General features: G+C 46.4%; 1 protein-coding gene across 1 annotated transcript in view; it reads right to left on the minus strand.

The window, feature by feature from the left end:
- Positions 1-9,347: 9,347 nt before the first annotated feature.
- Positions 9,348-14,817, minus strand: part of MSMP (microseminoprotein, prostate associated) — an 88,447-nt gene continuing 82,977 nt past the window's right edge. Inside the window, exon 3 of the mRNA XM_085640661.1 lies at positions 9,348-9,877. Coding sequence (XP_085496787.1) covers positions 9,688-9,877 — 190 coding nt within the window. The 3' untranslated portion in view covers positions 9,348-9,687. The remainder of the gene's footprint in view (positions 9,878-14,817) is intronic.

Consider the following 14,817-nt stretch of genomic DNA (forward strand, 5'->3'; position numbering starts at 1 on the left):
ACAGGAAGGCACCCTGCTGTGATACCCAACGCTGTAGGCTTCAAACTGATTTTCACATCATGACACTTGTCTGTGGTGTCTGGGGCTAAACACGACCCTCGTTCCATATTTTACAGGCCAAACACAAGCAACAAGGCTGATCCTGCTCCAAGAGGAGTTTTTCAGTTGAAGTTGAAGAGGAAAAACCTTCCAAGAAGAAGCACAAACCACAAACAAGACTCCTCGCCTTCCAGAAGCTCCTGTCGAAGGGGGGTGGGGGGGGAGGGGGGGTAATGTCTGCATCCGCGAGGGCGACCATGGCTGTGTCTTCGTCTTCGAAGCCTGTTCTAGCTCTTGAAGTGACTCACCCTAAGCTCCCAAGACCACTCTTGAATCTGTAGAAGATACTGGCCTTCAAAGAGGCAAGGGTGCAAGTATTGTACTTGGTTCCAGCTCCCTCTGGAACACCTCCATCACCTCTGAGCGGTTGAAGAGACGTCAGCGGTAAAAGTGCGCTCACCCTCAGTCTGATGCGTCGAAGGGGATTTGAAACTGAGCAATTTCACTGCAACTTCTGTTTTACCATTTCAGAGCGCGGCAGTGTTCCCACTGTTGACATCACGATCGGGGCCTTGTGGCATTCAACGAGTGCCTGGATACCCTATCGGGTGATTAGCAGCGCTTTATAAATCCTGATTGAATGGTTCTATATATGCAGGTCTCAATCAGCGTCTTGGCGATAGCAAAACATCTTCTTATGACCCCTTAACTGCTGAGCCTTTTCCCACCCCAACGCTGAGCCTTTTCTATGTCATTTTTGGCCATAAGGCCGACTTACAAAAGTGATATACCCTTCTGTTCGCAGGAATACATAGTGTTTGTTGTCCAAAAGCACACGATAGCCGAAGCCAACAACCAACCTGTAGCTTGTAAGGATTTTTCTTTGTGAACTGACCAAATAACAATTTATATAATAAAATCTAGTGTTCACAAGATAATGAGTTTGGAGATAATGCTTATTTGTACGTCTCGGAATTTCGGTTACCGATACGATCGAATGATTGGGAGGGCCTTTGGCATAATGTATTCTTTCTTGCTCACAGGCTTACGTTTGGAAGCAAAAAATAGAGAGAAGTCTAGTTGATAAAAACAAATGTTCTTTTATGTTTTATACTTCTCACAATAAAAAGAATATTCACTTGTGTGGCTGGGCCTAGCACACGTGATAGGAAAGGCCCAAAAACTCAATGCGGAAATATCACATTTTTAACATGAAAAATTACTCATTATGATGATGTGGGAAGCTGCAGGATTCATAATCATTTATGGCCAGTATACCCTAGTGTCCAGTGGGCTTTCTCCCTCCAAAGGGGCAGATTAGTTGTGCGCACCCTCTATATGGCCCCCACCGGGAGCAGAAACACTAGTGCATGGGGGTTGAAATCAGTGAGCCATACCCAATGGGCCACTCTCCCTTAAGAGAGCTTCCTCTGGTGTCTAGTTGGTAGATCCCTGCTTAGGGGTTATGTTCCCGGGTGTGATACCCAAGCAGGGTTCAACTAGAGAGATGACAATTTGGGACCGGAAGGAAGCCTTTCCCTCATGTTCAAATTTTGATTTTTTTTAAAGAAAATCCTTCTGGTGCACCAGAAGCAATTTCTTTCAGAGTGCCTCGGACGATTGGCTGTCATCCTCTGCAAATGAGTGAATGTCAACTGGTCATCCAGTGCAGTTGAGCGGTTAATGACTCAAGATGAGATGTGGGACAGCATCTAAAAGGGAAGCATGCGACTGTGGATCCGGAAGCAATTCCCTCACTGCATTTATGGTCCTATCACTGGCGTAGCGGCCTGCAGGTAGGATGCTGGGTGAGAGCTGCGGGACTATTGCACAGCTTCTGCTGGACCTAAAATCTGAGGGGCTTATTTACAAGCCCCTTGAGCCGTCGGTACGTCACTTTTTATCACATAAAAGGGGCTGCACTGGCGGCACGAGGTGCTTGTAAATAAGCCCCTGAAATTCTAAGTCTTCCCAGTAGACCTTATGGGGCATATTTACGAGAAAATGGCATAGTGCGGTGTTACTCCAAAATTGGTAATGCCGTGCTCCTTCAGTTTCAAATTGCAGGGATGCACTGTATTTACAAGAATGAGGTGCACCCTTGTGTTTCCCCTGCCGGTGGCCCTAAAAAAGCTGCCTGGTGCCAGCAGAGACTGGGGCCATGTTGCAAGGGCGCCTGCACTGTAGGGGTGATTGTGTATGTGCAGGAAGCAATCTTTACAGGCAATTTGCTGTTTCTATATTTGCTGCAGAATGCAGCTTACATGGAAAGAGCAAAATACGAGGAGAAATGTTGACTGCTTAATAGCAGGTGTTCCCTGGAGATAATTTTGGCGCGGTCCCATAACTTGTAAATCTGGGTCTGTTTCAAAAAGCAATGGGTGTTGCGGCGGAACGCCTATAGCAACACCCATTGCCTGTCCATTTCACGCTAAGTGCTGCATGAATAGGGGCATCATTTACAAGGTGGTGTTAAGCCATGTTAAGTGGCGAACGCCACCTTGTAAATAAGGCGAAGGACTTAACGCCACCAGAACGTCATAAAAAGTGACGTCCTGGTGGCGCTAACTCCTTGTATATAGGCCCCTATGTTGCAGCCAGATGGATGCCTATTATAGCTTATGGAGACAAACTTCTAGTGAATCACTGAATTTTCTCCAAGAAGTAATTACATTTTTGAACGGCTAAATCTGAATTTTTGAGATTTAGAATGCATTCACCATGCACCATCTGCACAAAAAACGACTATAATCAGCCGAATCAGAAGCAAACTCAGCATTCATAAAAATCCAAACAGACGTGCGATGCAGTTTCATATCTATCTCGATACCATACTCTGTAACGGAGTCTCTGCTACGGTTTCTTCTGATTTTTATTAAATTCTCCAGCCATTTTTAAATCAAAGGAACAGTTGGTGAAAAGTCTGATTCTGAATCTCTTGAGTTACCAATGCTGAACCACAGTAAATATTTGTTAAGCTCATTTTTAAATTCTGGAGGTGGTGCAGAGGTTAATACAATATTGCTTTATTATCATCCATTTCAGTGGCGGCTAATCTGTGCTTGAGCCTTGGTTGGTCTTTAAGGGTTTGGACTGGGACATCCTCTTCCACACACTTTATAGGGGCACAGTAGGTGTCGGCTTCGGAAGTTGAACTGTTCTTCTGTATAAGAGGGACCACATGATATGGCTTTATTGCGTCAATGGACACCAGCAACCATCTCTTCCTCCCAGGCAGCAGTGGTAAAATCACTGTACTCACTCCTTTCATTGCTGATATCAGCACAGGCTCTCGATAGGGAGGTCCAAACTCTTCCTTCAGTCCCTGTCTCTCTATCACACTTCAAACTTTTGATGCCGAGACAGCTTTGTCAAGGTTTTTGAGGCATAAGGACCCCCTCCTGACAAAACTTTCTAGAACCTGGTACTCCTCATAATTGGCAACTATCGGCAACCATAAACGCCACCAATTATCGGCAACCATAAACGCCACCAATTATCGGCAACCATAAACGCCACCAATTATCGGCAACCATAAACGCCACCAATTATCGGCAACCATAAACGCCACCAATTCTCACAGCAAACCATTTTTACGGTGGGGAAATAATATTAAACAGAGTTTATCAAACCAAAGGTCAATGAGCTTGGGGGCGTGGTCAAAGGAGTAGCTAAAAACAAAGGGGCTGGTGCAGGACAGTGATGCAAGTCTTTTTGCTGCACTGCCCGACGCCAATATGCAAGGGCAGGATGCACCGTATTCATGAAATACAGTGCATTCCTGTCCTTTCCCCTTGCGTTGGCGCACAAAATACTGCCTATCACCAAAATCGACACAATTGTTTTTACGCAGGAAGGGGCGCTTTCCTTCACAAAAACAATCCAGAGAGCATTTTCCTCGTTCTATGAGAGCTGCAGAATGCAGCACACATGGAAAGAGGAAAAAAGGAGGAGAAATGAAAACATTTCTCCTCATTACGCCTTCGCTGGGGAGGCGTAAGGTTTAGGTGCCGCCCCAGGTTTACATGATTTTGTAAATCTGGGGCAGTATCAAAATCCAAGGGTGTTGCGTGGGAACCCCCACGCAACGCCCACAGAATGTCTCCTTGACGAGAGTGAGGCAACGCAGTGACTTGCGCTGCTTTGTCGTACTCCATATCTATGAGGCCGTGCGGAGCCACGCAGGGTGACTTTGTGCCGCCTCATATGTATGGTTGGGATTCTTGCACCCCTGGAGCATATAAAAAAGGGATGCTCTGGTGGTGCAAGCCTCACATAAATAACCCCAAATATTCTGTACGTTTTTTAGATCTTTCACCATCAGGCAGCTACATATAAAATAATGGGCAGCGTAATGAAAATTAAATTTAAAACAGTTGTTCCTCAGTGGTAAATGCACTGTAGGACGTCGTGACACCTCCATCATTTAACGTGCTGCAGAGTTTCTCTGTCTGTAACCAGAGAGCCACAGAATTCCGTCTTGGTAGGTGCAGTGCAGAATAGTGACTTGCATATTTTTTGTGCTTTGAGGTCACATCTCTTGACAGGAAGCACTATGAATATGTAAGTCATAATTTTCTACTTGCATTACACACAGACTAAGATAGATAGATACAAAATGTGTAAATAGTTGTATGATAAAATGGTGCTTTCAAAATGTAGATTTTAGTAATACCAGAACGTATGTTCATTTACAAACTGTCCCTTGAACACGTCCTTAGGGGTACTAAGGGCTGTGTAAAGACAATTATGGTCAAAAGCGCGCACTTCACAGCCCAGTTCACTCTTTGCACTGGCACTCAAAGAAACCAAATCTTAGTCATCACAGAGCCTGCAGGGATTCGATCAATTGAAGCCAGAGCCGGCTCCCAAGCACCCTTCACCCTTGCAGATTGACTCACAGGGCTCATTTGCATTTCATTCAGGCAAGCAGGCAGCCTGGCAGGAAGGCTGTTCACAGCACAGGAGACTCCATTAATGAGACTTCAGCTGAAACGTTCAATTGAAATTAGCCGCCCCTGGACGGTTGTCTTTTTCCAAGAAAGCAAATGTTTGGGAATAAAGGCACAAGTGAGGCTGGGCAATGTGCACCCCCTTCCCAGGACTCGCCCCCCCTGGGGGTCGCGCCCCACAGATTGAAGACCTCTCCTCTATCACGATCTTCCTAATCTCTGGTAACTAGCCGGTCGCAGGTTAACATGCCAGAATTGCAGTTTGTCTTAGACTGTTTCGGGGGAGCTAAAAAGCAGGCGGTGACTGTCATGTAGATCTTTCCATCCTGGAGGGGCCGTTTAATGCATTATACGCTGAGCAGCATTTTATATGGAGTACAGTTCAAAAAACATATTTTAGTATATTGTTTAAAGCTTTCTGGATACTGTGTAGGTTACTAAGCCGAGGTGCATCATTGTCTAACCGTCTCACAGTCAAGGCTTCTTTTAGCGTAGTGTTCCCTCTCTTGACAGCTCTGTTTGAACTGGGTCTACAGAGGTTTGACAACGCAGTAGCGTAACAAAAGTTGAGGCCCCCCTCTGCTAGGTACATGGAGAGGCCCCCACTCCGAATATAATCTGGAGCTCTCAGGCCTGAGTATTGTGCAGAGGGGGCCCCCTGCAGCTCGGGCCCACCCCCGCGCACATCAGGGGCTGCGGGGGCCTGTGTTACGCCCTTGTGACAACTGGCGACTCACTCCCAACCTAAGCAGGTGAATCTGTGATAGCCTGCTGTGCACCATGAATATCGAAACCAGAATATCGATGGCACAGAACATCAAGAACTAAATATCAAAGCCGAAATATCACCAGGTAAGTAAGTGTAGATTTTCAAATATATGTACTTTGGCGATATATATATATCTTCAAGGTACATCAGTGTGGAGGCAGGGATAGTAAATCCAGACTTCCCTACATGCCCTTATCTTTCAATATTTTCTACCTCGACAGTCTGTGGTCTGCCCAACACATTCTTGTAGGTCGATATTCGGGGGGGTCGATATTCTGGGGGTCGTATTCTGGGGGTCGATATTCAGGGGGTCGATATTCTGGGGGTCGTATTCTGGTGGTCGATATTCTGGAGCTCGATATTCGGGGGGTCGATATTCTGGCGGTCGATATTCTGGGGGTCGATATTCTGGGGCTCGATATTTGGGATGTCGATATTCAGTAGGACAACCTAATAGCCTAGAAGTTAAAGTTGGCGTTTGATGAGATTATGTGGACTCCACACATCACTACTAAGGTTGACAAGTCTTTTGTGACGACAGGGGTCGTGACCTCGTGCTGTGACCACATCCACATAAAGTGTATACATTCGCCTCTTTATCTATTGGCTGAAACAACTCAACCAGGCCCTCCTGCATGACCCGGAAGGGGTGGCTGCCTTCTCAGAGGCAGTGGGTGCTGCCTTACCATTGTGGAATGCTTCATTATTTGACAAATGTTGTATTGTAGTCCATACTTCATTTCTTATGCTTTAAAGGCCTCCAAGATTGCTCCTGCAAAAGGTGCAGAGTAGCTGACCTTCCAGATTGTAAAATCCTTTCCCGAGTGGGTTTTATCAATGTGTTTGCAAGACCGCTGTGTGGGCCGCAAGCTTTCTAGCTTTTAATGTTTCCCTCTGGAGTCTGTGCACTCACGGGTCTCTCAATGCTTTAAATCAACATTGTATCCCTGAAAATAAAAAGCTGAGTTGGACACAAGTGAAGTAGGAACTGAGCTGTCCTGTTCTTGCAAGATTCAAGGAGAGCATTGAATGTAGTCATTTGAGTAGTGGTCACCTCCGCTCTTCACGCGTGTGTGCTTAATGTGGACTTCTCAGTGCTCAAACTGAAAAGAACAGACTTAAGTGGGTTCATTGGAAGGACCTGTTGGTATTGTAAAAACTCCTGTATTTGCAGAGTGTGGTCATATCTAAGTTGTGCATCTGAAATGGCCTAACGCGTGGGCCATTGCACCCTGCGCACATGTAACACGCAACATTGGGAACGCATGCTTTGGTAGCAGCATCTAATTAATGTATAAGTGTTTCTACAGTTCATTCTCTCCTTGTGCAGTGGTCTCCTCTTCCTGAGAGCTCTTTGGACAGCAGTGAGAACAGTTTCCACTGCAGGGAACTGCTGTCTGCTGAGGTATATCAGATTTGCTTGCATTTGACTTTGTCCTTCATAATACAGAAGGCAGGTTGCACCCTGATTGGCTGAGACTATTCTTAAAACCAAACTGATTGTACTGTCTTGTATTTGCAAATGTCTGATGCTATCATGCCTCTCTCACAATCTTTGCCAGAGGGCAGCAGTAATCAGCTGTAGACGGTCCTGTTCTCCCTGCATTGTATGGAGGATGTGCCCGAGCAAAGTTCAGGAATCCTGTTAATGCTGACAATGCTTCAAGAGTATCAGAGGACTCAAGATGAAGCCAGTCAGAGGCTGTTGCACATCATTCTTGCACAGGTCTAACTTTGAGTGAATTCAGCACTTCAGAAACAGGTTTCACTGCAAAGGGATTCGCTTTTGGAAAAGGTTTGTCACAGCTGAAGTAAGAATAAATCTTGACCGTGCTTGCTCTGGGGGAACCAGACATTCTAGAGTCCCCTGAGTGGAGAGCGTTGCTGCGGTGCTGGTAGGTAGGTGGGCTGGACTTTGGCACAGCTCAGTGGAGGAAGGATGCTATTGAAGTTAAGGAGGGCTGCTGAGGGGCCCCCAGGCACAGGCACTGTCCTTCTGCCTTTATGTACTTCGTCAAGCCCTGCTTACGCTCAACTGCCCAAAACCTGCAGGTACTCCGCCGCCCTTTCACCGTGTGTTAAGTGTGCCAATCTTCCATTGGGAGCAGGCTCAGGGTGCCACTTGTAGAAATGGTGCAGCTGGTGGGGGCCTCCATCTCCCACCTCCATTATTCCTCACTTGCTTGAAGATTGGAAGCGCAGTCCAGAGTTCTGATGGTCGCCTTGCAGAGGCTGAACATGGCTCCACACGCTAGAGTCTGCCTCTCGTCTCCTGACCCAGAAGGACCGGTGCAAGCGATGGTCCCACCATGGCATCGGCTTCCATGGCACCCTTGAATGACTGATGATTGCTTTGTCTTCAGAGTCGCTCCCTGAAGGTCACTCCTGTTCTATCTATTGTCCCTGAGCCCATAGATGAGGGGGTCCTGGCTTCACAGTGGACTCCCTGACAATGCAGCTTCAGAAACTACAATCCACCCCACCCCGGGGGAGGGTGCGGTTAACTTTCAAGCTCCTTTGAGAAGCACCAGAGGAAGTCAGTGGTGAAAGACCTTTCAAGCTCTCAAAGGATGAGCTGGAAACACTGTAGTGATGAGGCTCAAGCTAAGAAGGTTCCTCAGCCTAGAAGAATGATTAGTAGCACAAAGGAGCAGCTCTTTCTAGGTTTATTCTGACCATGGAAAGACAGCAAGCACACTTCTAGGACTCTTACAGAGATCAGAAGAACTCAAACCAACAACCCAAAAAAGCAGCAGATGGACGACAGACGTCCTTATGGCAAACTTTGAATATATAGTCAATATTTTACATAATCAGGTCTTTGATGTAGATATTAATCAAATTATGAGTTGAAATCACTTGACGATGGGGCTCAAGGGTACAGTGGGGAATTCAGTTGTTGCAACACTTCACAGGAGTTAGAGGGACTCAGTCCATCTGTGCTTCTTGGCCTTGGTTGGAAATTCTTGGTTAAATAGATGACCACCGATGTGATGTCATTTTGAAGACCCTCTTTTCTTCGACTTGTAAGCCCCACCTGACCTGACATACTTTTGCCCCAAACTCTTCGACATTTCTTTCATCTGTTTGTACACATTTGCACAATGCTGACTTGTGTGGTTAAACTGGGGGAGCGCACAATGCTCCGCTCACATGTTGTGTATGTTGGTGAGTTATCAGGGAGGATAAAGTTTGGACTGACTGGAGGGGGCGCCTGCATTTTGTCTCCTGGAGAGGACTCAGAGCTATGTGACACGTCATGGCTGAAGATGACGTTTCTCAATGCTGAGACCTCTGCTTTAATTTATTTCAAGGTTTGCTTACATCAATCAGTATTCACAATTGTGAAGGTTTCTTTATTTAATTGCAACATGTCTACAAGGCGCACTAACAGACAAAATAGAATGAACAATTACTGTACAATAGGTGGATGTCTCTCAAGGTGTGGGTGGCTGCTCTGTTTGTTGTGGGGTCTGCATCTGGCCTGATGATACGACAGGCGATTCAAGTCCTGCTACAGCTCACTGGACATGCTCTGTTGACGGTACAATGGCCAACAGGCATACTCCATTGACATTTGCTGGACAGATGGACATGTGTCTACCCTATGGCATTCCTTTGATGGTCCTCTGATGGTAATCGGTGCACCCATGTTTGTGTATTCCCCCACGCTCACTCGCACAGAGTGTCATGTTGATATCTTAGTTCCAGATATTCTTCCCCACTCCCTCTTCTAGTTGTAAATATTATTAACTTAACATGTATTGCACTGTCCTTAACTTGATAGTGGTTTCCCTTGTTGCCTGGTCCCAGGCAACTCTCGGGCCAGCGTTGCACTCTGAGTGGTATGATGGGAGCGCATGCAGAAGCAGAAAAGGTCTCCCGGAAACGGGTCCTTAACATGTGGGCGGGTGGATCTTCATGACACTAGCTCATCAAACGGGTTTCAAAGACATTATCGAGTGTGGGATCTGGGCTGTCGGCGGAACCCCAGTCGTAGTCCATGCTGTGAACACAGGGCAGGCTCGGGTTAGCTTTCTGTACAACGGAGATCTGGCACGTCCGGGCATCGTAATGGGCCTCACACCAGTCGGGGAAATCAATAGGATGCTGGGTACTGAAAAGCAAGCAATGAAAAAACGTCAAGCACTTTCTGCTCAAAGTGAAGAAGGATAACAGACAGGAGAGGGGATCCTAGCACAGGGAGTCAGCAGGGTACAGCAAGAACAATCAGAAGGATGTTGTGTGTATAAACAATTTAACCAGCCCAGCTCATTGAATTCTCATTGACCACACAGGACATCAGGGGGGACAGCAGGACCCAGGCCTGCAACAAAAGTCTCCACAACACGAGCCGTACCTTCTTAAGAATACCCCTCACGGTTTACTCCCATCCTCGGTTCATTCTTATCCCGTTCATGGATGTTGTCACAGAGCCCTGCAATCCCAGTACTACATCCGTGCCTCTACTCTAGGCGATTGTATTAATACATTGTTATATGCATCGATCCTCACTAGATCCTCACCTCTTCCTTGCCACAGACCCGCCTCCCATGCACTCTTATATATTCTGCCATCCTTAGTTGCTTCCACTTTCAATTCTGTTACCTCATCACCCACGGCCTGCTTAACATTTGTTAATCCTGTCCCCTTCTCCTCTTTTAGGTCATCGTTCCAAATTCTATATCCTCCATTTCAATGATAATTTCACACCAGTTTTTTATTACCTCTTCGTAATATTGTTTTGCCATTTCATACCGTGAGAAGTTGGCCTTGTATATGCTGTCCACTAGTTATAGTGGGCACCTTGCACCAGTCCAATCAACCATTTTTGATGATAGGTTGGAGACAACCTATATAGAAAGCTATCCTAGTGGTAGCTATGGAGAGCAGCCTTCAGGCTAAGTCTTGAAGGAAAGTAAAGCAACTTGTTTCACCAGAAAATCACCTCCTTAAATGACTAAATGAAAGGTGAACCACACAGTGTTGATATAAAAATATGTATTTATTAATATAACACTCTCAACAAGTCTCTATGTGAGACTAGGGCACAAAGCACACAATACTAAATCAATAGAACATTCATAAATAGCAAAATACACAGCAGGCCCCAGGGGGACACCGTACCATATACTAAAAAATTGTATAACAACAACGACTTCAATAGACACAGTGCCTAAAGCACGTAGAATCGCTGGCACCCCAAGGAACCACCCAGAGGAGTGACACAGGGAGCCCACGGAGGATGGGTACAGTGAGAAAACACGGACGCATACTCCGTATAACTCTATGGGGAAGTCGCGGTTGGAAAATTACAAGTTAAGGACACTTCTAAGAGGACTTCGAGCAAACCCTGTGGAACTTTGGAGGTTTTAAGGCTAACCCACCAGTAAGTACCGAACTACCCGTGTTACCTATCCCAGAGGAGCTGGGTGCATAGGGGTCAAGTCGTGTCGGAAACCTTAGTCATTTTCAGTGGAGAGTTGCAAAGAAGTCCTGCTGCCAGGAGGGCGAAGAATGTCCGGTGGAATTCAAGCCTGGCTTCGAGGTGAGAGGAACCTGAAAGCAGAGGGGACAGAGTCTGGGTCACTTCAGGTGACCAGGGGCTCGGTAGTGGAATGCCCACCAGTGTCGGTGCTACAGGTATGAAGAAGGGTTGCTTGACTCCGCAGCCACGGGGACCAGGCGATGTCAAGGATGACCAGAGTCCAGAGGTGAACTGTCCCAGAAAGGGTGTCGAGTGCTGAGGGGTCAATGTCCGGCTGGAGCACCAACAAGCCTTGGCAAATGCAACCCATGCAGTCAGAGGAAACACGTTACGGTGTGGACCAGCAAGGTCCAGGGGACTCTCCAAGTAATAGGTAAGCCCAAGAATTAACAAGGTGACCCTCGACAGGACCCACAGGCCAACAGACCAGGGATCATGGGGAGACCTCAAGCAAGTTAGCAAAGTACCAGCCCACAGGACACTTGTGGAGTGGAGGCCAGAAATCTTTGCTGCAAATATTGTTCGCGGTCAGGGTTACACGGAGCCCAAAGCACAGGCCCAGGAATCGTCACTAAGCATATGCAACTGCAAATGTACGCGGTGCTCAGGGATTCGAGTTGCACGGTCCCCATGAAGGAAACTGGTCTCAGAATCGCTGAGAGGGTAGATCAACCTCAGGGACCTTCGGGAACCCACCTCCTGTGTTGTTGAAATCTTCGGAGTCCTCAGGAGCTTGGGAGAAGCAAACTGGTCAGATGCGTTTAGGTGCCTGCTTTTGCAGGGGAGTAACTCCTTTCCTCCAAGGGAGATTCTTCAGTCATCCAGCATCGTGCAGGCAGTCGAAGTACTTGGTTTCTTCTTGGCCGAATCTTGTCCAGGTAAAATCTAAAGTAACACACTTTATACCCATGGGAAGGGGTTGGAATGATTCTGTGGACCCTCCTTTGGGAGGGGCAGGACAGAGGGGTGGCTACACCCATGTTCTTTGCCTAGTTTCGCGCTAGAGCAGGAGCCAATGGCTCCCAGAACTGGTTTGAGCTGGACTATGCACAGGGTCACCAAATATGCCCTCAGTGCAGACTTTCTGGCACTCCGAGAGTACACACACCCAGCCCCAATACACTAAATCCTGTCTGAGAGGTGGTTACACCTGCCTGTGACAGGATGCCTATTGTCATGTCTTCCTCTGTGCGAGCTTGGCTCAGCAGCAGGAGGGCAGACCCCTGTCTGTGGCTGGCAGCATCCATTTTGTGCTGTCCAGGTCGAGAAAGCTGGTACCGGGTAGACCGGTGACCCACAAATGTCCCTTTGGAAGGGTGAAATCATACCTCCCACACCAGTTACTGACTTGGAGGTATGATTCCAAGGTGTTTGACACCAAACACAACATGTTTCTAAGCAGCGGTTTTAAAGTTAGCATTTACCGCGAGGATATAATGCACTTAAACATATATGTCTGGCTGCATCACAGACAACCCCGGAGAATGGTCTCCGAAGACTGCAGAGGGGCTCCGCTCATGCAGGGGCACCCTCTCACGTAAAACCCAGCACCCTACCTTCAGGATTGTTAAGGCCTGCCAAAGGGGTGACTGATAGGTATTTAAGTGTAGCGATTTAAATAGATATAGTGAACCTATATCTTAAGTAAGTGGCGCAAGCACCAGCTTACACAGTCTGCTGTAGCAGGCTGGTTGTGTCAATTAGGATGGCCTCTCATGGGTGGCATAATACATGCTTCAGCCCATGGGAGGCCTCTGGGGTACCTATGCCCTGGGTACATGGTGTACCATATACTAGGGACTGATAAGGGTACCCCAGAATCCAATCTGGAGTGTACCTAAAGTACATGCATTGCAGATAGACTGGGGTCCTGGATAGCAGGATCCCCGTCAGACTAGTCCAAAAACAGTGTGACAGCAGAAAAATGTGGGGGTAACCATAAGAAGCAGATACTACTTTCCTACACATACATCATCTTCTTCGTTTCTAAGTTATGTACTATGCAGCGGAGCATTGCTTGTTCCTCACTTCTCCATTAACCCATTTTCTGTTATACGAAACCCAATAATTACTATGGCGCCCTCGTCGATGGCTTATGACCACTACCTATTCCTCCTCAGGTTGTTCTTTCTTCACAATGCTCTCTTGACTCACCTTCACTTCACTAACCTTCTCTTACACTTATCAGTTGCTTTTGTTACCTTCTTTTTCTGTTGCTTCCTAATTCATTTTTAGTTATCTAATGCATACTGTGGAACACACTTCTCCTCAATATTGAGGTGTTGGCTGTTTTGTTATCGCCTCTTCATGTCTTTGTTGTTTTATTTTCCCACATACACTGTTGGAGTACTTGATTGCTTAGTTTTGGTAATTTCCCAGTTTTTATCACCTGAATTCTTAACATTTCCTCCCAAAAGCATGGATACTTCATCACTGATGGTTCAAGAGTTCCACATACAGTAAATCAATGTAATTGTAATTGTCCAAGCATTTGGTAGTATTTTCATGATAATAGTAGGTTGTGCCGTACCTCACCTAATAGTTGTGCCAGCCTGCATACCTGTTTTACAATGTTCCACTTCATGGTTTGAATATTTGGCCCACATATATTGGCTTGAAGGCTCTTTCGGTGGAGAGGCATTGGTAGGACGTGGTAGAAGGTGGAGTGATTGTTCTGAACCACATGGTCGTTTTGTGGATGACATAGCGGATACATGCATGAAAGATGAGGCGTGGCTCTGTGATGAAGAAACCGCCTAGATTGTTGAGTGTGGTAACTCCTGATGTGTCTGTTGTGCATCCGTAAGCAGAAGGTGCCTTGACGACCATGAGTACAGCAGGTCTTGTGAGGTGGGTCAGATAATCATAAATCAAAAGGAGGGAGAAAGAAGGGGTATGACCCACTCAGCTTCTTTGTCTTAAACGTTTAAATATCAATGGAGAGTGGATCACAGGTCCTGAAAGAACCAGGGTTAGTAGCAACAGTACCAAGTACTGTTAAGAAACCCTCAATCACGTGTTAGTTCACAGGTGGAATTCTAGCGGTATGTTCGATTATCCGCTACTTGCTTGACAACGTGACAGCATCATCATCGGGTTAATAAATGCTTCCTCCACCCGGAGGTTATTTCCTCTGGTTTTTTCAGTTGTGATCAGAGAACCGTGTTTGGTGTGTTGTGAAGTGCTATATAGTGAGTGAAAAGAAATTTAAAAGACTCGAAAGGACCAGTTTGTAATTTTAATAAAACTGGATTCGAGTTAGATTAAAAAAACACTTGTCATGCACAGAGTAGACTAATTAGGGTCTAGTGCACTAAAATATTTATGTGTCCAGAAAATAGGTCGACATGTTTCAGCCTTATCTCATGCCCCGAAGGGTCATATAGGCTTTCATCAGGACCCTAGTGAATGTGTAGGAGACTCCTTACTTTGAAGGGATCTCCCTCGTGAAATGGGTGAGTCCCGTTATCTCACCAGTCAATCTGAGTTCAATTCGAACCTATTTCTTGATTGTTCAATTTGTGGGTTACATCCGATGGTGTAAGCTCTGCCCGCTCTTTTCGGCGGTT

This window comes from Triturus cristatus, chromosome 2_1 (genome assembly GCF_964204655.1).
Source record: "Triturus cristatus chromosome 2_1, aTriCri1.1, whole genome shotgun sequence".
Classification (NCBI taxonomy): domain Eukaryota; kingdom Metazoa; phylum Chordata; class Amphibia; order Caudata; family Salamandridae; genus Triturus; species Triturus cristatus.